Source organism: Amblyraja radiata, chromosome 20 (genome assembly GCF_010909765.2).
Source record: "Amblyraja radiata isolate CabotCenter1 chromosome 20, sAmbRad1.1.pri, whole genome shotgun sequence".
Lineage (NCBI taxonomy): Eukaryota > Metazoa > Chordata > Chondrichthyes > Rajiformes > Rajidae > Amblyraja > Amblyraja radiata.
Genome location: NC_045975.1, coordinates 5,661,246 through 5,685,419, shown reverse-complemented (window position 1 = coordinate 5,685,419; position 24,174 = coordinate 5,661,246). Strand labels below are relative to the sequence as shown.

The 24,174-nt window shown below is 47.7% G+C and overlaps 1 protein-coding gene across 2 annotated transcripts in view; it reads right to left on the bottom strand.

Annotated features, from left to right (window-relative positions):
* Positions 1 to 24,174, bottom strand: part of nadsyn1 (NAD synthetase 1) — a 64,120-nt gene that overhangs the window by 18,049 nt on the left and 21,897 nt on the right. The window contains exons 4-11 of one of the 2 annotated variants that reach the window (XM_033038701.1): positions 22,894 to 22,947; positions 20,573 to 20,662; positions 15,458 to 15,509; positions 14,660 to 14,748; positions 4,441 to 4,558; positions 2,442 to 2,573; positions 1,160 to 1,234; positions 304 to 422 (exon numbers count right to left, since the gene is read on the bottom strand). In XM_033038701.1, coding sequence (XP_032894592.1) covers positions 304 to 422; positions 1,160 to 1,234; positions 2,442 to 2,573; positions 4,441 to 4,558; positions 14,660 to 14,748; positions 15,458 to 15,509; positions 20,573 to 20,662; positions 22,894 to 22,947 — 729 coding nt within the window. The remainder of the gene's footprint in view (positions 1 to 303; positions 423 to 1,159; positions 1,235 to 2,441; positions 2,574 to 4,440; positions 4,559 to 14,659; positions 14,749 to 15,457; positions 15,510 to 20,572; positions 20,663 to 22,893; positions 22,948 to 24,174) is intronic. The other variant, XM_033038700.1, reaches the window with a different exon arrangement.

Genomic DNA, 24,174 nt, shown 5'->3' with positions numbered 1-24,174 from the left:
GTGACCTGAGTGGGTTTTCTCCAGGTGCTCAGGTTTCCTCCCACACTCCAAAGACATGCAGGTCCGTTGGCAAATTAGCTTCGTTAAAATTTCTAAATTGCCCAAAAGTGTGTGTAGGATAGTGCCAGTGAGCTGGTCGGGCTTGCTGGTCGGCGCGGACTCGGTGGGCTGCACCTCCAGTCAGGATCGGACCCGCATCTCTGGCAGCAACTCTACCGCTGCGCTACTGTGCCACCACCGTGCAAATCAACATCGGTTAGAACGTCGCCCGTGCAAGGTCACGATTCAAAGGTTCCAACGTACCTGATTTCTTCCTCGGGAGTATGGAATCGGATCTGAATGGGTTGGACGGAGGGCATGTAGACATCGTCAGCCAAGGACAGTGTAAAGTTGACACGGACACGAGGGTAAACTTCATTTGCCTGTGTGGGATGTCATTCATCAGGTTTAATTCTGGGACTTGTAAATACAATAGACAATAGACAATAGGTGCAGGAGTAGGCCATTTGGCCCTTCGAGCCAGCACCACCATTCAATGTGATCATGGCTGATCATCCCCAATCAGTACCCCGTTCCTGCCTTCTCCCCATATCCCCTGACTCCGCTATTTTTAAGAGCCCTATCTAGCTCTCTCTTGAAAGCATCCAGAGAACCTGCCTCCATCGCCCTCTGAGGCAGAGAATTCCACAGATTCACCACTCTCTGTGAGAAAAAGTGTTTCCTCGTCTCCGTTATAAATGGGTTACTCCTTATTCTCAAACTGTGGCCCCTTGTTCTGGACTCCCTCAACATCGGGAACATGTTTCCTGCCTCTAGCGTGTCCAAGCCCTTAACAATCTCATCCTTCTAAACTCCAGAGTGTACAAGCCCAGCCGCTCCATTCTCTCAGCATATGACAGTCCCGCCATCCCGGGAATTAACCTGGTGAACCTGCGCTGCACTCACTCAATAGCAATACGCGCTGACAGTGAAGGCTGGAGCAAAGCAGACTGAGGTTAAACTCCCACAAGGGTAACGTTAGACTTCAATATTTGATTCAAAGATACTTTATTGTCACATGTACCAAGGTACAGTGAAATTCTATGTTTGGTCTGCAATGTGTATTGCAGCTGGGAGAAGTCTCCTAAATGTAAATAGAGAGGAAAAGACATGTACAAACCGTTATTTTTCCACTGGTCTTGTCTGAGCGATAGGCTCTTACATCCTCCAAATCTTGAGTGGTGGTCAGGACTTCCTGAAGGAAGAAGGAAAAGATGTATACACTTATGTCTGTAGAAGGGTCTCGACCCGAAACGTCGCCTATTCCTTCGCTCCATAGATGCTGCCTCACCCGCTGAGTTTCGCCAGCATTTATGTCTACCTTATACTTATCGACGTGCATGGGATCATGAGAGGAATAAATAGGGTAAATGCACAGAGTCTTTTACCCAGAGTAGGGGAATCGAAAACCAGAGGACATAGGTTTAAAGTGAGGGGGAGATTTAACAGGATCCTGAGGGGCAGGTATATGGAACGAGCTGCCGGAGGAGGTAGTCGAGGCAGGTACTATCACAACATTTAGAAAGCATTTGGACAACTGGATAGGATAGGTTTAGAGGGGGTAGGGGCCAAATGTAGGCAGGTGGGACTAGCGTAGATGGAGCATGTTGGTCGGCATGGGCAAGTTGGGCTGAAGGGCCTGTTTCCACACTGAATGACTTTGGCTATGAAACTTGTTGCTGAGTTCATTATCATAATCGTGGGGGCGGGAGCGTCTATCTTCCCCTGCAGGTCAATAGCTCCTGCCCACTTCCCAGAGGCAGGGACTATTACAATGTTTAAGAAGCAATTAGGCAGGTATATATGGATAGGACAGGTTTAGAGGGATACGGGCCAAACGCAGGCAGGTGGGACTGGTGTAGATGGGGCATGTTGGTCGGTGTGGGCAAGTTGGGTCGGTGTGGGCAAGTTGGGTCGGGGTGGGCAAGTTGGGTCGGTGTGGGCAAGTTGGGTCGGTGTGGGCAAGTTGGGTCGGTGTGGGCAAGTTGGGTCGGTGTGGGCAAGTTGGGTCGGTGTGGGCAAGTTGGGTCGGTGTGGGCAAGTTGGGTCGGTGTGGGCAAGTTGGGTCGGTGTGGGGCAAGTTGGGTCGGTGTGGGCAAGTTGGGTCGGTGTGGGCAAGTTGGGTCGGTGTGGGCAAGTTGGGTCGGTGTGGGCAAGTTGGGTCGGGGTGGGCAAGTTGGGTCGGGGTGGGCAAGTTGGGTCGGGGTGGGCAAGTTGGGTCGGTGTGGGCAAGTTTCCACGATGTATGACTCGATTTCTGGAGATGGATGAATCCCAATCAACTTTCAATTCTGCAGAGAGCCACCTTGTATTTTTTTATCGTTTAGAGAATGTGGAAGTGTTTTGCAGTTGAATCACGACAATAGTCGGTCTCAGAAGTCACTGATTACTGATGTTCTTACCACGTCGTCCAGGGAAAACTGCGACCCTTGGGCCACAATATGTCCATTTACAGCAATCATGGCACAGCCATCGTAATACAGACGGTCACCATCACAGCCCTTCTGGTTAGCAAAGAGATAGATTCCACCATTCTGGAGGGACGGAAGAGAGACATCAGTCCTGGGTCGCTTGGGCACCTTACAATACAGCACAACATCAGTCTGAAGGGTCTCGACCCGAAACGTCACCCGTTTCTTCTCCGCAGAGATTAGAATTAGAATTAGATTCCTTTATTGTCATTCAGACCTTTCGGTCTGAACGAAATTATGTTGCCTGCAGTCATACACAGAACCAATAAAAACAGAACATACAATAAACACAAATTAAACATCCACCACAGTGAGTTCACCAAGCACATCCTCACTGTGATGGAGGCAAAGTCTTAGTCTCCGTCTCTTCCCTCTTTGTTCTCCCTCTGCGCTGAGGCGATCGATCCAGGCCGGAGATGCCGCTCCCTAGTCCAGCGGACCTCCGTGGTGATGTCGCCGCCGCCGAAAGCCGGAACGCCGTCTCCGCTCCGAGACGGCCCGCCACAGCATCAGCTCCGGGCAGCCGCCCCAGCTCCGGGTCCCGCAGTCTCCGCTCCGGGCCGCTGCCCCAGCTCCGGGTCCCGCAGTCTCCGCTCCGGGCCGCTTCCCCAGCTCCGGGTCCCGCAGTCTCCGCTCCGGGCCGCTGCCCCAGCTCCGGGTCCCGCAGTCTCCGCTCCGGGCCGCTGCCCCAGCTCCGGGTCCCGCAGTCTCCGCTCCGGGCCGCTGCCCCAGCTCCGGGTCCTGCAGTCTCCGCTCCGGGCCGCTTCCCCAGCTCCGGGTCCCGCAGTCTCCGCTCCGGGAGATGCTGCCTGTACCTGCACTATCCTACACACACTAGGGATAATTTACAATTTTACCTAAGCCAATTAGCCGACAAACCTATACAATCTTTGGAGTGTGGGGGGAAACTGGAGCACCCGGAGAAAACCCGCGCAGGTCACGGAGAGAACGTACAAACTCCGCACAGACAGCACCCGTAGTCAGGATTGAACCCGGGTCACTGGCGCTGTGAGGCTGCCTTACAGGTCATTTGAACAATGGACAACGGAGGACCCGGCGCGGGGGGGACCACCGTCAGGGGAGGGGGTTGGGGGGAGGGGGGAAGGGAGAACAAAGGGGGAACTGGTGCGGTGTGGGAGGGGGGGGATGTATTTGTAACTTTGTAAGCACCCTTTGTACAGAGCCCTAGTGAGAACACACCTGGAGTATTGTGTGCAGTTTTGGTCCCCCTAATTTGAGGAAGGACATTCTTGCTATTGAGGGAGTGCAGCGTAGGTTTCAAGGTTAATTCCCGGGATGGCGGGACTGTCATATGCTAAGAGAATGGGGCAGCAGGGCTTGTACACTCTGGAGTTTAGAAGGATGAGAGGGTATCTCATTGAAGCATATAAGACTGTTAAAGCTTTGGACACGCTAGAGGCAGGAAACATGTTCCCGATGTTGGGGGAGTCCAGAACCAGGGGCCACAGTTTAAGAATAAGGGGTAAGCCATTTAGAACGGAGACGAGGAATCACTTTTTCTCACAGGGAGTGGTGAGTCTGTGGAATTCTCTGCCCCAGAGGGCGGTGGAGGCGGGTTCTCTGGATGCTTTCAAGAGAGAGCTAGATAGGGCTCTTAAAGATAGCGGAGTCAGGGGATATGGGGAGAAGGCAGGAACGGGGTACTGATTGGGGATGATCAGCCATGATCACATTGAATGGCGGTGCTGGCTCGAAGGGCCGAATGGCCTACTCCTGCACCTATTGTCTATGGTCTATTGTCTTTATGGGTGACTATTTTGGGCAAGTAATTTCACTGTGACTGGTCACCTGTGACAATATAATATTCCATTCTATTCTTTTTTTTTTTAAAGCATTTCTGTCAGCAATTCTTGCGACCTTCCCGCAAACCCATTGATATTTGAAAACACCTCATTCCCCACATATTTACCTTTGACGTGGCCGTCTTTATGAGGTCGGCCCTCAAATAGCTTTTACGAAGGACATGGTGGCTCGCTGAAGAATTAGTAAATATCTCCACCCCATCAATCGACATGGCGATGTGAGGACTGGGCAGGGAACAGAACAAGGCAAGTCAGTCTTTCTCAAGTTCCGTATTCAGCATCCAGTATTCAGTATTTATTTAATATCATTTTAACTGAGTACTTGCATACACAGATGAAACGAAAAAGCCGTTTCTCGATCAGTTTCCATTCAGTGTAGTTAATGTGCATGATTAACTTAACTAAGTTGCTAGATGATTCTCAAGCGTATCATGCAACTGGTAGAGGAGCCTTTCTATTTTAACAAACGCATAGAAACATCTATCAGATTTTGTCCTTTCTCTGCCCTCACACGTGGATGGGTAGGAAGTGTCTTCCTCCTAATCCCTATGCTTGTCCCTTTATCTTCAGGTTGTCAGCGGATGGCGCAGTGGTAGAGTCGCTGCCTTACAGCCCTTGCAGCGCCAGAGGCCTGGGTTCGATCCCGACTACGGGCGCCGTCCGCACGGAGTTTTATCGTTCTCCCCGTCACCCGTGTGGGTTTTCCCCAAGATCCTCCCACACTCCAAAGACGTACAGGTTTGTAGGTTAATTAGCTTGGGTATAAATGTAAAATTGTGTGTGTGGGATAGATAATGTGTGGGGGTCGCTGGTCGGTGCGGATTGGGTGGGCTGAAGGGCCTGTTTCCGCGCTGTATCTCTAAACCAAACCAAACTAAACTGGTTGAGATGACTTCTTATTTTTTAGATTTATGATAGATCAGATTTAGTCTTTTCTCTGTCCTCGCAGTTGGGAGGGAATATCTTGCTCCTAATCCCAATGCTTGTACCTTGGTTGCCAACATCACACCAACATCACACCTCCTTGCATCACATACCAGTAGGGTTACCAACTGTCCCGTATTAGCCGGGACATCCGGTTTGCCTTGTACGGGACCGCCCTAGTCCTATATTTGACTGCGACTACTCGGGTCGAGGGAACTGTTGGGTCGGAGCGCCCCATCCGGTCCCACCTCACCCATCCCGACGTAGTGCAGCCCATGGAGTGCAGCAGCCTCGCCCGTGACCCCGTCGGTCAGCAGCCCGGCCAGCTGTCGGACCTTCGCTTACCGCCGACACCACCACCCCTCCTTCCCATCATCGGTTCACGAGTTGGATGGGGCACCGCACTTTGTCGAGCTGGCCCGCCGGCTGGGCTTTGTGTGCAGTCCAGCACCCGGGCCAACTCATCATTCACCCAGCCACGGCCGAGTCGGTCAATGAATTGCCGTCGGGAGTTTGTCCCTTATTTTGACTTTTTGTCCCTTATTTGGGAGTGAGAAAGTTAACAACCCTACATATCAGGATTATTCTTATCAAATGTCTGTAGAATCTCCGACTTCCCTTCACACACACACTATATCTCAACACAACCATGTCAACAAGATTACAAGGGCAGACAACGGAAGCAAGTGTCAAAAACCTAAACTCCAGGCCTAACTTACAAACGCAGCCCAGACCATCACACAATCCAACCTCCCTTCCATTGACTCCATCTGCACTACATATTTTGGTCACCTCATCTCATTACCTAGAGCTTGTTTTTACTGGATTGTAAATAGTAGGGTTTCATTGTGAGTCATGCATTCCTTTCCTATTCTAACTCACTTAGCTGACAGCGTTAAAAGGGAGGAGGTGCACTTAGTGGCTAAGTTTTAATTAACTGACAGACATTATGGGATCAGAAAGTGTCTCTACAGAATTTTGACAACGGTGTTCATAAGTGATAGGACCATAATTAGGCCATTCGGCCCATCAAGTCTACTCCCCCATTCATTCATGGCTGATCTATCTCTCCCTCCTAACCACATTCTCCTGCCTTCTTCCCACAACCCCTGACACCCGTACTAATCAAGAATCTATCTACCTCTGCCTTAAAAATAAATTAGATGTCTACGTTAATCCCGGCTAAATTGGACAAGTCAGGACTTCAAAATGGGGTTCAGTTTCAGGGTTTGCTGGGAGATTTGGTCAAATTGGAATTGCTCTCCGCAGAGCTGGGATAGGCTGCGCAAGGTGCCAGGGAGTCTGGAACTTAAATACTATTTGCAAGCAAAGAATGGGAAGCCTTGCAAACCCTGTCAATCTGGTACTAAATGCATAGATTGGATGGCTGCAAACCAGACATATACCTTGTAAATAGCTTGTAAATAATGTTGCAGGATTGACTTTGCCAAGTGTTGATTGGATGGGGTGTTGAGCTTTTTCTGAGAGTTCTGTTAACCAGGGTAAATGTTTCCAAGTTGACTTCATCTCGAAGTCCGTTGTGAATACAATGTATTGAACTGTTGTATCATTGGGTTAGGGAAATGCCTGTTATGTATGGGGTTAATCGATATTTGTAATTGGGTGATTAAGAGACAACCCCCGTGTGGGTCGGCCCCTCGAGTTCACGGGGCATATAAAAGTCCCTGGTCACGCGGCTCAGGGTCGATCTTCTGGAAGAGCGCTCAGGACCACGTACCCTTCTGGAGTGCCTCTGTCCACGCGAGGTCTAGAGGGCTTGAACAGATAGACGCAGGGATCGAACCCACGGTGGGATAGGTACAGTGTGTGATCTGTGACGCACTTTTGGTAAAATAAAATTTAGTTGTTTCAAGTGCTTGATTCAGTGTTTTTACTGAAACTAGACTAGGGGGGAAGTTACTTAAGATAGGGAATCCACCCACACATTCATAAGATTACATTAGAATGACTGCAAGGAATCTCGGGTAATATGATTTTTTTTTAATCAATTATATTTAGTTATAAGGTACTTAAATTAATTTGTCACTGATAGGCAAATTAAGCATTTAGAAGAATAAGGGTGGATCTCATGGAAACCCACCGAATAATGAAAAGCCAAGAGAGAGGATGTTTCCAGTCTGTTTCCAGAGGACACAGCCTAAGAATAAAAGGACAAAACTTTAGAATGGAGATGAGGGGGGATTTCTTTAGTAGAATCTATTACCACAGATGGCTGCGGAGACCAAGACATTTTTTTTTAAAAGCAGAGATTGATAGGTTCTTGATTAGTTGGGGCGTCAAGAGTTACAGGGAGAAGGCAGGAGAATGGGTCAGAGAGGGACAGGTGCATCACTTATGATTCAATGGCGGAGTAGATTTGATGGGCCAAATGGCCTCATTCTGCTCCTATGACTTATCAACTAGGATGGAAAACCTATGGAAGAGAGTTGCCGAGTCCACATGTGCAACGATGGAGGTTCTGACAGCAGCGAAGGGAAGAAGCAGAGAACTGAAGTGATTTCAGTCGAACTTATCTCTTCGGTCACATTTTTGGCTATTTAAAAAAACACAAGGGTGGTAGAGAGGTAGAGCTACTGCCTGAGTGCCAGAAACTCGGGTTTTGAGATATATTCCATCATTCTAGAGGGATGGTAAGGAGAAATCAGTCCTGGGCTCCTCAGGCAAACTTACACCCAATATTGATTTTTCTAATCCTGACTACAGAGTTTGTACGTTCTCCCCGTGACCAGCGTGTGGTTTCTCTGAGATCTTAGGTTTCCTCCCACACTCTAAAGACATACACGTTTGTAAGTTAATTGCTTTGGTATAAATGTAAAATAGTCCCTAATGTGTTTAGGGTAGAGTAATATCCCTGTCCCACGGTACAAGTACAAAGTAGGCATGCAGGTGCAGCAGGCAGTGAAGAAAGCGAATGGGATTGTGGTAGCGAATGCAGTGAAGAAAGCGAATGGTAATGAATCTCCTCCATTGCCAGAGTGAGCAACACCGGAAATTGGAGGAACAGCACCTCATATTCCACCTGGGTTGCTTGCGTCCGGATGGCATGAACGTTGAATTCTCCCAATTTTGCTAGCCCTTGCTGTCTCCTCCCCTTCCTTAACCCTCGAGCTGTCTCCTCCCATCTCCCCGCCCTCGGGCTCCTCCTCCTCCCTTTTTCCTTCCTTCTCCCCCCCCCCCACCCCCCATCAGTCTGAAGAAGGGTTTTGGCCCGAAACGTCGCCTATTTCCTTCGCTCCATAGATGCTGCTGTACCCGCTGAGTTTCTCCAGCAATTTTGTGTACAAAGCGAATGGTATGTTAGCTTTCATAGCAAAAGGATTTGAGTATAGGAGCAGGGAGGTTCTACTGCAGTTGTACAGGGTCTTGGTGAGACCACACCTGGAGTGTTGCGTACAGTTTTGGTCTACAAATCTGAGGAAGGACATTATTGCCATAGAGGGAGTGCAGAGAAGGTTCACCAGACTGATTCCTGGGATGTCAGGACTTTCATATGAAGAAAGACTGGATAGACTTGGTTTATTCTCTCTAGAATTTAGGAGATTGAGGGGGGATCTTATAGAAACTTACAAAATTCTTAAGGGGTTGGACAGGCTAGATGCAGGAAGATTGTTCCCGATGTTGGGGAAGTCCAGGACAAGGGGTCACAGCTTAAGGATAAGGGGGAAATCCTTTAAAACCGAGATGAGAAAAACTTTTTTCACACAGAGAGTGGTGAATCTCTGGAACTCTCTGTCACAGAGGGTAGTTGAGGCCAGTTCATTGGCTATATTTAAGAGGGAGTTAGATGTGGCCCTTGTGGCTAAGGGGATCAGCGGGTATGGAGAGAAGGCAGGTACGGGATACTGAGTTGGATGATCAGCCATGATCATATTGAATGGCGGTGCAGGCTCGAAGGGCCGAATGGCCTCCTTCTGCACCTATTTTCTATGTTTCTATATTTCTATTCCAAGAGCTCTACCGAGTTTTTCAAAAATCAAAACTCGTGGTAAGCACGGAGAATGTACGTAGCGGGTACGTCGGAGCTCGGGGACGTCTCTTAGCGGCTCGTAATGCTAACGGCAGGTACTCGGGAAGACACGCTAACGGCAGGTAAGCACGGGAAGACTCGTGAAGATTTTTCAACATGATGAAAAATGTCCACGAGAGCCCCGAGTACCGACGAGTGGCCATTACCGTAAATCTCCGAGTTCGAATCAGGGCAAACTCGGGAGAGCTCTTGGAATTAACTCGCACCGGGGGACAGGGCTTTTAATGTGTGAGGATCGCTGGTCGGCACAGATTCGGTGGGCCAATGGGCCTGTTTCCATTAAGTCATAAGGTCATAAGTAAAAGGTGCAGAATTAGGCCATTCGGCCCATCAAGTCTATTCTGCCATTCAATCATGGCTGATCTATCTCTCACTCCTAACCCCATTCTCCTGCCTTCTCCCCATAACCCTGACACCCGTACTAATCAAGAATCTAGCTATCTCTGCTTTTAAAATATACATTGACATGGCCTCCACAGCCATTTGTGGCAAAGAATTCCACAGATTCACCTCCCACTGATGAAATAAATTCCTTCTCATCTCCTTCCCAAAGGAACGTCCTTTAATTCTGAGGCTATGACCTCTAGTCCTAGACTCTCCCACCAGTGGAAACATCCTCTCCACATCCACTCTATCCAAGCTTTTCACTATTCTGTACGGGGTGGGAGATTGCAACCTACACGTGGTCCGCCCTGTTTCGACTAATGCAATCAACCCGAGGTGCACAAACCAATAGATCAAATCGAACAAGTTGACCTGCAACTTTAGGCTGTGCGCGCCCTACGCAGGAAGAAGACAATTCGGTACGTTTCAATGAGGTCGTCCCTCATTCTTCTAAACTCCAGCGAGTACAGGCCCAGTGCCATCAAACGCTCATCAAATGTTAACCCGCTCATTCCTGGGATCATTCTCGTAAACCTCCTGTGGACCCTCTCTGGGGGCCAGCACATCCTTCCTCAGATATAGGGCCCAAAATTGCTCACAATATTCCAAATCTGGCCTGACCAACGCCTTATGGAGCCTCACCGTTACATCCCCATTTTTGTATTCTAGCCCTCTTGTAAAGAGGGAGTGGTCGGAGTGAGGCTGGTCCTTGATTATGTTGGTGGCCTCGCGGAGGCAGTGTGAAGTGTAGACAGTCTCTATCCATTCTCTGCATGACTCTCATAATTTTATATACTTCTCTCATGTCCCTCCATCCCCCCACCCCCATTTACAGCAAAAACGATCCAAGTTTTTCCAACTGTCCTTCGAGCTAAAATATCTCTAATCCAGGACACGCCCTGATGAACCTGTTCTGCAATCTCTCCAAAGCAACCTCACCTAATCTCCTTTCTGTAATGCAAATTTGACTTTACTTTAGAGATACAGCGTGGAAACAGGTCCTTCAACCCACCGGGACCGCGCCCACCAGTGATCACCCGCACACCACCACTATCGTACACACACTAGGGACAATTTACAATTTACAGAAGCCAATTAACCTCAGATATGGGGCACAAAACTGCTCACAATACTCCAAATGCGGCCTGACTGTCTTATAAAGCCTCAGCATAAAGGGCCTGTCCCGCTTGGCGATTTTTTCAGCGACTGCCAGCGTCATTTCAGTGTCACCAAAAGATTTTGAACATTTCAAAATCCAGCGGTGACAAATAAAATGTCGCGCCACATTTTAAAAAATGGCGCGCTTCAATACGTCATCACGCCGCGTCACGCCGCATATTTTCCGGTCACCTGATACGTCAGTCAATGATGCCGACAGTCGCCGAAAAAATCGCCAAGTGGGACATGCCCTGTGCATCCCTTTAGGTTTAGAGATACAGCGTGGAAACAGGCCCACCGGCCCACACCCATCAGCGATCCCCGCACACTAACACTATCCGACACACGCCTAGGACAATTTTACATTTCTACCAAGCCAGCCAAGCACCCGACAAACCTGGGCGTCTTTGGAGTGTGGGAGGAAACCGGAGCGCCCGGTGGTCACGGGAAGAACGTACAAACTCCATACAGACAGCACCCGTCGTCAGGATCGAACTCGGGTCTCTGGCGCTGTAAGGCAGCCACTCAAACGCTGCGCCACCGTGCCGCCCCAAGTGAATGATTGAATGAATTAATACGTTTATTTGATCAAGTATTCACATACAAGGAATTTGCCTTGGTGCTCTGCCCGCAAAGTAGTTTCATGTTTCTGGCTTACTATTTTTGTGAACCATGGAGTGGGGGGGGGGGGGGGGGGTCTTCCTCCATCTGCAAGAATTATCCCAACTACCCCCCCAACCCCTCACTCACTCAACCATTGCATGTATGAATAAGTGATTACTCATCGAGCCTCTACATCATTATGCCCAATGGCAAATTGGAACAGAGCCAAGGACAAATAGATCCACAAGCCTGGACTAGTCCTGCATTCATTTGTGTGCAGTCAACTTTTGCAATAGTTTAGTTTAGGTTTGGAGATTTTAAGCATGGAAACAGACCCTTCGGCCCACCGAGTCCGTCCCGACCATCGATCATCCACTCACACCAGTTCTATGTTATCTATCCCACTTTCTCATCCACTTCCTACAATGTTATCTATCCACTTCACATAGAGTTGTGAGTCTGTTGAATTCTCTGCCTCAGAAGGCAGTGGATACCAATTCTCTGGATGCTTTCAGGAGAGAGTTAGATGGATCTCTTAAAGATAGTGGAGTCAAGGGATATGGGGAGAAGGCAGGAACAGGGTACTGATTGTGGATGATCAGCCATGATCACATTGATTGGCGGTGCTGGGTCAAAGGGCCGAATGGCCTACTCCTGCACCTATTGTCTATTGTCTATTGTTTAAATAGGGGCAATTTACAGAGGCCAATTAACCTGCAAACGCATACGTCTTGTGGTGTGGGAGGAAACCGGAGCTCCTGGAGGAAACCCACGTGGTCACAGGGAGAACATGCAAACTCCGCTCAGACAGCATCCAAGGTTCCAATAACAAACAGTATTGAGACGCACCCAGTATTCTTGTTTTCCTCTTTGTCCTGTCAGCTTCTTGTTCCTCTAACTGAGACTAACCTATTTTTGTACCCATTTGCACCCAATCGGTAATGAATAATAAAGTGCTCGAATGGCCTAACTATTGTCTATTAGATTCAAATTCAGCTAGCTCATGTCTCCGAACCCAACAAATCTCTGAAATAAATTCTCTCCAATATCAGCATTATCTACTATTTTAGTAGAAAGATTAAATGGCATGAAAACATTTTTTTTTCTGTTAATGTAAAATAATTTTAATTAATTTTGGAGAGAGCTCTGGGAAAGGACAGAATGAATTGGGGGAAAAAAAGACACAATGTGCTGGAGTAACTCAGTGAGCGGGTCAGGCAGCATCTATGGAGAACACGGATAGGTGATGTTTTGGGTCGGGTCCCTTCCTCATACCAAAGAAGGACCCTGAGTGGAAACGTCACTTATTCATGTTTAGTTTAGTTTTGAGATAGAGCGCAGAAACAGGCCCTTCGGCCCACCGAGTCCGTGCCGACCAGCGATCCCCACACATTAACACTATCCTACACACACTAAGGACAATATAAGTTTATATCAAGCCAATTAACCTACAAGCTTGTACGTTTTTAGAGTGTCGGAGAAAACCCATGCAGGTCACGGGGAGGAAGTGCAATCTCCATACAGACAAGCACCCGTAGTCAGGATCGAACCCGGGTCTCTGGCGCTGTACGATCTCCAGAGATCTAGTCTGATCCGCCGAGTTACCCCAGCACTTTGCGTCTTTTTTTTCTGTAAACCAGCATCTGCAGTTCCTTGCTTCTAGGGATTAATTGAATTTGTTTGCGACACTTCAGTTGTGTACACCAATAACATAACTCAAGATTAGAATTAGAATATTTGTTAGTACACAAAGGAATGTTCTCTCAGGAAGGTCGTTCACTCCAGAATAGTTAGTGATGTTTAGTTTAGTTTAGTTTCTTTTCGAGACGTAGCATGGAAACAGGCCCTTCAGCCCACCAGGTCCGCGCCGACTAGCGATCCCCGCACATTAACACTATCCCATTATGGACAATTTTTACATTTACAAAGCCAATTAACCTACAAACCTGTACGTATTTAGAATGTGGGAGGAAACAGAAGATCGCGGAGAAAACCCACTCAGGTCACGGGGAGAACGTACAAGTTTCGTACAGACAGCACCCGTAGTTGGGATCGAACCCGGGTCTCCGGCACTGCATTTGCTGCAAGGCAGCAACTCTACCGCTGCGCCACCGTGACTGCCCCATAATATCCACCGTGGATATTATATTTAATTTGTTCATTACAACCTCGACAGCCCATTTGGCAGAAAGCGAAATCTGTTAAATCCAATGTTTCGAAAGCGAAATTTGAGGGATTAATCCTAAAAAATTGCAAGAGAGAAAAATGACTTGCACTTTAAGCGGTGGCACAGTGGAAGATTTGCTAGCTTCCAGCACCAGCTAGCCCTCACTGCAAGATAGTGCCTAAGCTAGGCAACTCTCTGCGCGATGGTCCCAGCCGATGGGCGGCACCGTGGCGCAGCGGTAGAGTTGCTGCCTTACAGCACTTGCAGCGCCGGACACCCGGGTTCGATCCCGACTACGGGCGCTGTCTGTACGGAGTTTGTACCTTCTCCCCGTGACCGCGTGGGTTTTCTCCGAGATCTTCAGTTTCCTCCCACACTACAAAGATGTACAGGTTTGTAGGTTAATTGGCTTGGTGTAAGTGTAAATTGTCCCTAGTGTGTGTGTAGGATAGTGCTAGTGTGCGGGGATCACTGGTCGGCACGGACTCGGTGGGCCGAAGGGCCTGTTTCCGTGCTGTATCTCTAAAACTAAAAGTTAAGTGGATCTGCAATCGCTCATTACAACAGCTCCACTATTTTAGACCTCTACTAGGTATCTGTACACTGTGGACGACTTGATTGTAATCATGTATAGTCCTTCCACTGTCCCAGTTCGATCCTGACCACGGATGCTGTCTATGCTGAGTTTCTACATTCTCCCCATGACAGGCGTGGGTTTTCTCCGGGTGCTCCGGTTTCCTCCGACACTCCAAAGACATAAAGGTTTGTAGAGTAATTGGCTTGGTATAAATGTATAAATTGTACCGAGTGTGTGTGAGGTAGTGTTAATGTGGGCCAAAGGGCCAAATCTCGAAACTAAAAAAAAATTTAACAAACTGATCAAATGCTGTGTCACTGACGAGAGTTTACTGAGCGCCATTTGGCTGTGACTTGTCTTACATTTTGACCACAGTGACACTATTTAAAAAGTTCTGCTGGCTATAAAATACTTTGGGGCACAACGAGACTGTGAAAAGTGCAACACAAATGGAAAAGTACCCACCTGTTAGCAGTCCAGAGCTCCTCACATATTTCACTCCCGAGGCAGGTCTCCTTCGTGGCCAAGACAGCATCTCCAAATGGCACTGTTTCCTTTAAAGAAGAACGTGAGTTTTGTTATTATCTTCCACTTTCATCTGTCATTCCAATACAGCCAATCCCAGACTTAAGTCGTAGTTGAGTTACGTAAACCTGCACTTACATAAACATTTCTGTTCTCAGACCCGACTGCAATCAAGGCAGTTTGTCATTTCCACAACACTGACATTCACTCAAGTTGACATCGGAGAAACAAGCCGGCAATGCTTACCCAGAAGACAGCAAAGTCCAATCAAGTATTAAGAAAGAGCTGCAGATGCTGGTAAAATTGATGGTAGACACAAAATGCTGGAGTAACTCAGCGGGTGAAGCAGCATCTCTGGAGGCAGCATCTCATTCCTTCTCTCCAGAGAGGAAGAAGGGTCTCGCCCCGAAACCTCACCCAATCCTTCTTTCCAGAGATGCTGCCTCACCCGCTGAGTTACTCCACCATTTTGTGTCTAAAGTCCAATCAAGGATAGTCCGAGGGTCAACAGTGATGTAGCTAGTAGTCCAGGACTGGCTCTTTGGTCGCGGTAGGATGAATTTGGTTGATACCTGGATGACGACTGACATCTTATCGTACAGTTTAGTTCAATGAGGTATATATTAGTTCAAGACTGCTCAGATTCTGGGATGTGGATGTCACCCATTCTAAAATCCATTCTACGACAATATCCCCCCCCCCCCCCCAAAAAAAATGTGGGTCCACAGTTCAGCTCACCTGTCCTGTCACCGACTGGATTATTTCTGGTAGGTAATGCTCCTCGATTTTCCTATGAATAATAAAAGTATGATCACTTAAACCATTTGCATATAAATGCTTCATTATACATAAGCTTTTAAACATTTCAAATTGAATTATTCCAGTGGCACTGCTCCAATTAGGTCAATCCAGATTACTTTTGTGAGGCCAACATAATTCTCTTTAAGTTTATGGACCCTGTCCGAGGTTTATTATGGCCAAAGGGCAGCACAGTGGTGCTTTACCTTGCTGCAGGTTTTACCTTGCACTAAACCAGGGGTGGGCAACCTTGTTCTGCATAGGGGCCGGGACGCACGTCTATACGCGGATGGCGGGCCACATCTATCACGTGTACACATGGATCCTGCCCCGGATGGCAGGCATCAAATCACGTGTTTACAGAAGGTAGACAGAAATGCTGAGGAAACTCAACAGGTGAGGCAGCCTCATGCAATCATAGAAACATAGAAACATAGAAAATAGGTGCAGGAATAGGCCATTAGGCCCTTGGAGCCTGCACCGCCATTGAATTGTATCCAATAGCATAGTTTTGCATTCCTGATTTGCCTGTATATTCAAATCTTACACTAAGGCAGGTAATCAGCATTAAATGGAAAAACTCCACTTTAAACAAATCCCTGGCCTGCTCAACCTCTCCCCACAGGTCCTGGCAACTATCTTAGAAACATAGAAACATAGAAATAGGTGCAGGAGTAGGCCATTCGGCCCTTCGAGCCTGCACCGTCATTCAGTATGATCATGGCTGATCATCCAACTCAGTATCCTGTACCTGCCTTCTCTCCATACCCCCTGATCCCTTTAGCCACAAGGGCCACATCTAACTCCCTCTTAAATATAGCCAATGAACTGGCCTCAACTACCTTCTGTGGCAGAGAATTCCAGAGATTCACCACTCTCTGTGTGAAAAATTATACAGCGGGCCGGTTGATTACGGGGAAAAAAATCCGCCTGCAGCCCAGATGATTCCAGGTTACGGGCCGCATTCGGCCCGGGGGCCGTAGGATGATGACCTCTGCACTAAACATTATTCCCTTATCACTCCAAATGGAACGATTGTAATCATATATTGTCTTTCTGCTGACTGGTCGGCACGTAACAAAAGCTTTTCACTGTACCTCGGTACACGTGACAATAAACTAAACTGAAACTCAAAGAGACCCGAGTCCGATCCTGACCTCGGCTGCTGTCTGTGTGGAGTTTGCAGGTTCACCCTGCGACCGCGTGGGTTTCCTCCAGGTGCTCCGGTTTCCTCCCACATCCCAGACGCGTGGGCCTGATCTCTGCAAATTTCCCCTAGTGAGCTGGATAGCCAGTGTGAACGGGTGATCGATGGTCGGCATGGACTTACTGGGCCAAAGGGCCTCTTCCCATGCCGTGTCTCTCTCTATTCTCATTTTCCAACTGCTTTTTACCATTGCTTTTCTTTTTAGAAAGGTCAATGGCTCCAACATGTAATGTTCCAACAAGTATTTTTACATTCGCTGATTCAACATTGCTTTTCATTTAAAGCGAAATACAAACATGCTCAAGGTCAGGTGACAAAAGGCAACAGTGATTGCACAGATCATTATCAAAACACGACTCTCGGTTTGTTCAAACCTGATAAAATATCACACATTTAAATAAACATGATAAAGTTTCGAGCTGTTCCTTCCGCCACATCACAATTAGTAATTTATGCATCATTGTTGGTACTTCATCACACAATGAACACAGTGTTCACATCTAACACCATCCACATGTTGATGCATTGATCACTGCAAAGATGCAGAGATGTTTCAATCATAGGTTTGCTTGGACATTCAAAAAGTAAAAGTTCATTGAAACTTAACCCAGCCACTGCTAACAATTCGAGAGAAGTCGAGAGAGAAATACTATCTAACTCATTGGAGACCCTCAGACTATCTTTGATCGGACTTTACTGGCTTTATCTTGCACTAAACCAGGGGATCTTAACCTGGGGGGTCGGGACCCCCATTGAGGGTCGTTTGGGGCTTTGCCAGGGGACATGAAGGGGTCATAAATAACATATCCATCTGTTGAGCCCATTTTTAGGAACCCAACAAGGGTACGTAGTACCACATACAGTATTCTGTACGCCTATGCGCGCACGTATGCCAAAAAGGTTAAGAACCACTGCACTACATTACAACCAACCACGACATTTCGTTTGGACCTCAAGGGGTCCAAATGACAATAAATTGAATTGTATTGTATTGTATTGTATTGTACTAAGCGTTTTTCCCTTTTTCGAAATTGCGTTACCATGCAGCCATAATAGTAAAAAAGCACCAAAACACACATTTAACACAATTTATCACAAACATCTATCGCAGTGACTCTCCTGGAGGAGAACGACATTTCGTTCAAACTTGTTTTTGAATGACAAATGAAGAAATTCAAATATATCTGTACACCGCGAACGGCTCGATTGTAATCGTGTATAGTCTTTCTGCTGACTGGTTAGCACGCAACAAAAGCTTTTCACTGTATCTCGATACACATGACAATGAACTAAACGAAATAAATAAATAAACCAACCTCATCGAACCCCAGCTCGAGCCCAGGAACCTGGTTGATATTTTCTACCAATCTCAAGCCCAACGCCATCGAGTCTGATACGCGCGGGTGCCCTCTCCATCCAAGACCGCGAGAAATTGCAGAGTTGTGGACGCAGCCCAGTCCGTCACACAAACCAACTTCCCTTCGATTCACCCCATCTACACTTCACGCTGCCTCGGCATGGCCACCAACATAATCAAGGACGAGTCGCACCCCACTCACCCCCCCTTCTCCCCACTCCCATCACGCAAGCGGTACAGAAGGTTAAACCTTCAGTTGCAGGGACAGTTTCTTCCCAGCTGCTAAATCAGTCAATTAAATCACCCTCTCACCAACTAGAGAGCGGTCCTGACAATAGACAATAGGTGCGGGAGTAAGTGCAGGTTCGAGCCAGCACCGCCATTCAATGTGTTCATGGCTGGTCATCCACAATCACTACCCCGTTCCTGCCTTCTCCCCATATCCCTTGACTCCGCTATCTTTAAGAGCTCTTAGTTCTCTCTTGAAAGCATCCAGAGAGCCCGCCTCTGAGGCAGAGAATTCCACAGACTCACAATTCTCTGTGTGAAAAAGTTTTTCCTCATCTGCATTCTAAATGGCTTACCCCTTATTCTTAAACTGTGGCCCCTGGTTCTGGACTCCCCCAACATCGGGCAGATGACCTCCCATCTACCTCAGAGAGACCCTCGGATTATCCTTAATCGTGTTTTACCGGACTTGCACTAATGTTATATCCCTTGACCACTGCCCAGTCCATCATCGGCTCTGACCTCCCCACCATCGAAGGGATCTATCGCAGTCGCTGCCTCAAAAAGGCTGCCAGCATCATCAAGGACCCACACCATCCTGGCCACACACTCATCTCTCCGTTGCCATCGGGAAGAAGGTACAGGAGCCTGAAATCTGCTACATCCAGGTTCAGGAACAGCTACTTCCCCACAGCCATCAGACTATTAAACCCAACATCAAACAAGCTCTGAACAATAACAGCCTATTGCATTTTATCTGTTTATTTATTGTGTATATACATGTATGGTCTATGGTATATAGACACACTGAACTATTATCTCCTGTTCTGTATTATGTTTGCATATCCTGTTGTGCTGCAGCAAGCAAGGATTTCATTGTCCTATCTGGGACACATGACAATAAAACTCTCTTGTCTCTTGACTTGACTCTTTCTTATTGCTGACTGGATAGCACCCGGCAAAAATGCATTTCACTGTACCTCGGTCACGTGACAAAAAATAACCTGAACAACACAGCATCCAATTCACACAAGATCAGCTCGTCTCCAATCCTTGTCTACCCATTGCCTCAGCTCATCACCCATTCTCAGCTTCACAAAGCTAAAGCTTCGAGCATCCCAGTGGCACAGTGGGTAGAGCCACTGCCTCAGAGAACCAGGGTCGATCCCGGCCTTTGGTGCAGTCTGTGTGGAGTTTGCATGTTCTCCCTGTGACCGTGTGGGTTTCCTTCGGGTGCTCCGGTTTCCTCCCACATCCCAAAGACGTGTAGGTTTTAAGGTTGGTGTAAGAAAGAACTGCAGGTGCTGGTTTAAATCGAAGGTAGACACAAAATGCTGGAGTAGTCTGTGGAATTCTCTGCCTCAGAGGGCGGTGGAGGCAGGTTCTCTGGATGCTTTCAAGAGAGAGCTAGATAGGGCTCTTAAAGATAGCGGAGTCAGGGGATATGGGGAGAAGGCAGAAACGGGGTACTGATTGGGGATGATCAGCCATGATCACATTGAATGGCAGTGCTGGCTCGAAGGGCCAAATGGCCTACTCCTGCACCTATTGTCTATTGTCTATTGTCTATTGTAACTCAGCGGTTGAGGCAGCATCTCTGGAGAGAAGGAATGAGAAGGGAGAGAAGGATATGCTGCTTCACCTGCTGAGTTACTCCAGCATTTTGTGTCTACCTTGGGCTTTAAGGTTGATTGGCCCTCTGTAAATTGCCCCTTGTGTACAGGAGTATCTTAGAGTTATCCAGCCATACAGCACAGAAACAGGCCCTTCGGCCCAACTTGTCCACGCTGACCAACATGCCCCCCATCTTCACTCGTACCACCTGCCTGTGTTTGGTGTAGATCCCTCTCGATCTATGCTATCCATGTACCTATCCAAATGCCCCTCAAAGATGCGATAGTCCCTGCCTCAACTAACTCCACCAGCAGCTCGTTCCATACACCCTAGATAGGGCTCTTAAAGACAGCGGAGTCAGGGGATATGGGGAGAAGGCCGGAACGGGGTACTGATTGGGGATGATCAGCCATGATCACATTGAATGGCGGTGCTGGCTCGAAGGGCCGAATGGCCTCCTCCTGCACCTATTGTCTATTGTCATCACCCTTTGTGTAAAAAGGTTTCCCCTTAGGTTCCTTCCCCACTAAATCTTTCCCCCTCACCTGAGCACATGACTCCTGCATCACAGTTCAGATCTAGTTTCAGGAAGGACAACATAACATTTGTGTCTAAAGTCCGTTCGGATGCAAGGAATATTTGGCCTCACCTTGGTTTGTTCCAAGGGAGAAACCAACGTATTTCTCTGTAGTTTCCTCCATTCGCCATTATCATCTTTGGTCTTATTAACAAGATTTTCCTATAACATTAACAGCAACAGAATTGTTATTCATCTTCTTTACTATTGAAAAAAAAACACAAACACATCAGGTGGCGCAGCGGTAGAGTTGCGGCCTCACCGCGCCAGAGACCCGGGTTCAATCCCGACTACGGGTGCTGTCTGTACGGAGTTTGTACGTTCTCCCCGTGACCGCGTGGGTTTTCTCCGAGATCTTTGGTTTCCTCCCACACTCCAAAGACGTACGGGTTTGTAGGTTAATCGCCTTGGTATGAATGTAAAATTGTCCCGGGAGTGTGTTGGTGTGCAGGGATCGCTTGTCAGTGCGGACTCAGTGGGCCAAATGACCCGTTTCAGAGGTCTATCTCCAAACTAAACTAGACTAAAACAAAAATCAGTAAAAACAATCCGGACAATAGACCAGTGATGCACAAACCTGGAGGCTGAGGGTGGCCGGGCGGGAAGAGGGACGATGGTTGGAGGGATGATACAATCTAGGCGATGGCCATCTGCAGCTGGGGCTTTGAAAATGCAGCAAAAATCTGGCAGAGTACATTTTGCAAATGGCGTGCACTACTGGGCTGGCCTTCAGAAGTTCAGAGTACAACTTATTTTTGGAGAGAGATGGTGGACAACAAAATGTCCTCCCTTCTAATGGGACCAACTAAAGACAACTTCATGCCACCAACAGCGCTTTGGCCTGAATCAGAACCCACTCTCCGATGTAAAGTGCATTTCTGAAGTACAAAGAGTTTGGATAATATCATTCCATTGTGAGATGTTGGTCAGGCCACATTTAAGGGCCTGTCCCACATGCGATTTTTGTCGCGGGGTGACGCCTGTTTGGTCGTGAGCAGTCGCCCAAAGAGTCGTACCTTTTTCTGGTCGCCGCTGGATTTTCAACACGTTGAAAATTTTCGGCGACCTGCTACGACTATGACGGGTGCCGGCAAGTTGCCGAAAAAAAATCGCGTAAGTGGGGCAGGCCCTTTTGACTATTGTGTTCAATTTTGGTTGCCATGTTATTGGGAAGATGTTGTCAAGCTGGAAAGGGCTCAGAGCAGATTTATCAGGATGATGGCAGGACTCAAGGGACTGATCTATAGGGAGAGGTTGAGCAGGCTGGGACTCTATTCCTTGGAGCGCAGCAGGATGAGGGGATCTTACAGAGGTGTACAAAATCACGAGAGGAAGAGGTCGGGTAAACACACTGAGAGTATTGTGTTCAGTTTTGGGGCACGATGTCATGGGAAAGATGTTGTCAAGCTTGAAAGGGTGCAGAGAATGCTAAATGTAAAAAAAGTTGCACATATACACCATCAACTTTCTGGCACCCTTGGTCCCAGAGTCTTGCTGGATTATCCATGTTAGCGGACCAACAGAGGTCATGTAATAATAATTCAACAATACACCTCTGACCCGCTAATTATACCCCTCCCATCCCTCTAAAGCACCATGGACTGCAAGAAACCTAAATAAAGAATGAACAATGATCAAAGCATTAAACAATTAACGCTTTCACGACGGAGGCTCATGTCTCAAAAGAGCGCGCACCACACACAATGCTCTTGTGATTTTGTCCGGATTAAAGGACAATAGACAATAGGTGCAGGAGTAGGCCATTCGGCCCGTCGAGCCAGTGCCAGACCATCAATTGCCGGAAAATCGGTGGTGGACCTGTACAACGTTCACCAAAACCACTGGAACATCTAACACACACACACAAAAGCAGTAGAGTTCAAACTTATGTGTTCAAAAGGGAACTGCAGATGCTGGAATATCGAAGGTACACAGAATTGCTGAGGAAACTCAGCGGGTGCAGCAGCATCTATGGAGCGAAGGAAATAGGCGACGTTTCGGGCCGAAACCCTTCTTCAGACTGATGGGGGGTGGGGGGGGGGAGAAAGAAGGAAAAGGGGAGGAGGAGGAGGAGGAGCCCGAGGGCGGGCGGATGGGAGGGTGGGAGGAGACAGCTAGAGGGTTAAGGAAGGGGAGGAGACAGCACGGGCTAGCAAAATTGGGAGAATTCAATGTTAATGCCATACGGACGCAAGGTCCCCAGACGGAATATGAGGTGCTGTTCCTCCAATTTCCGCTGTTGCTCACTCTGGCAATGGAGGAGACCCAGGACAGAGAGGTCGGATTGGGAATGGGAGGGGGAGTTGAAGTGCTGAGCCACCGGGAGTTCAGGTAGGTTATTGCGGACTGAGCGGAGGTGTTCGGCGAAACGATCAAACTTAGTTCAAACTTACTTGTTGAGAAAGATCACCCTGCAGTTGTAGAGGGAACTTTTATGCATGACTGGCCTGGAGTGCAAGAAAAAAGACGGAGAGCTTAAAACAATGACTTATGAACCTTTATCTTATTCAACCAATCTTTTTAACTAATGTTTTTTTTAATCTCTTAGTAGTAGGGTTGGCAGCAATGTGGCTAAATTAATGAGCGATATGGTGGCGCAGCGGTAGAGTTGCCACCTTACAGCGCCAGGGAGCCGGATTCGATCCTGACTGTGTGTAGTTTGTACGTTCTCCCCGTGGCCATGTGGGTTTTCTCTGGGTACTCCAGTTTCCTCCGGTCCACACTCCAAGGACGTATAGATTTTCAGGGCGATTGGCTTTGTTAAAATTGTAAATTCCCCTCGCGTGTAGGGGTGATCACAGGTGGGGCTGGACTCAGTGGGACGGAGGGATTGTTTCCACGCTGTATCTCTAAACTTTGAAGCATAAGCGCCCAGCACCAAGAAGTGTGATAAGCACCAATAAAAATTAAATAAATCTGAAAATAAGACCTTGGATCAGGAATGTTGGCCAGGAAACTATCGGACGGACTATGTGAAAGTTAGAACAAAAGGTTCTAAAATGCCAGTCTAAAATGCCAACTCTGTTCACCTCTCTCTACAGAAGCTGTCCACTGTCAGGATTTCATTCTTTAGACTTTAGAGATACAGCTCAGATTAACTCAGCGGGTCAGACAGCATCTTTGGAGAAAAAAAGGATGGATGACGCTTCTTCAGACTGTCCCGACCCAAAACGTCGCCCATCCTTTTTCTCCAGAGATGCTGCCTGACCCGCTCAGTTACTCATAGAAACATAGAAACATAGAAAATAGGTGCAGTAGGCCATTCGGCCCTTTGAGCCTGCACCGTCATTCAATATGATCATGGCTGATTATCCAACTCAGTATCCTGTATCTCAGTATCTCAGTAGCCTTCTCTCCAAACCCCCTGATCCCTTTAGGCACAAGGGCCACATCTAACACTCTCTTAAATATAGCCAATGATCTGGCCTCAACTACCTTCTGTGGCAGAGAATTCCACAGATTCACCACTCTCTGTGTGAAAAATGTCCTAAAAGACTTCCCCCTTATCCTTAAACTGTGACCCCTTGTTCCCCAACATCGGGAAACAACGTTCCTGCATCTAGCCTGTCCAACCCCTTAAGAATTTTGTAAGTTTCAATCAGATCCCCCCTCAATCTTCTAAATTCTAGCGAGTACAAATTGTACTCCGGCACTTTGCGTCTGTCTTTGGTATA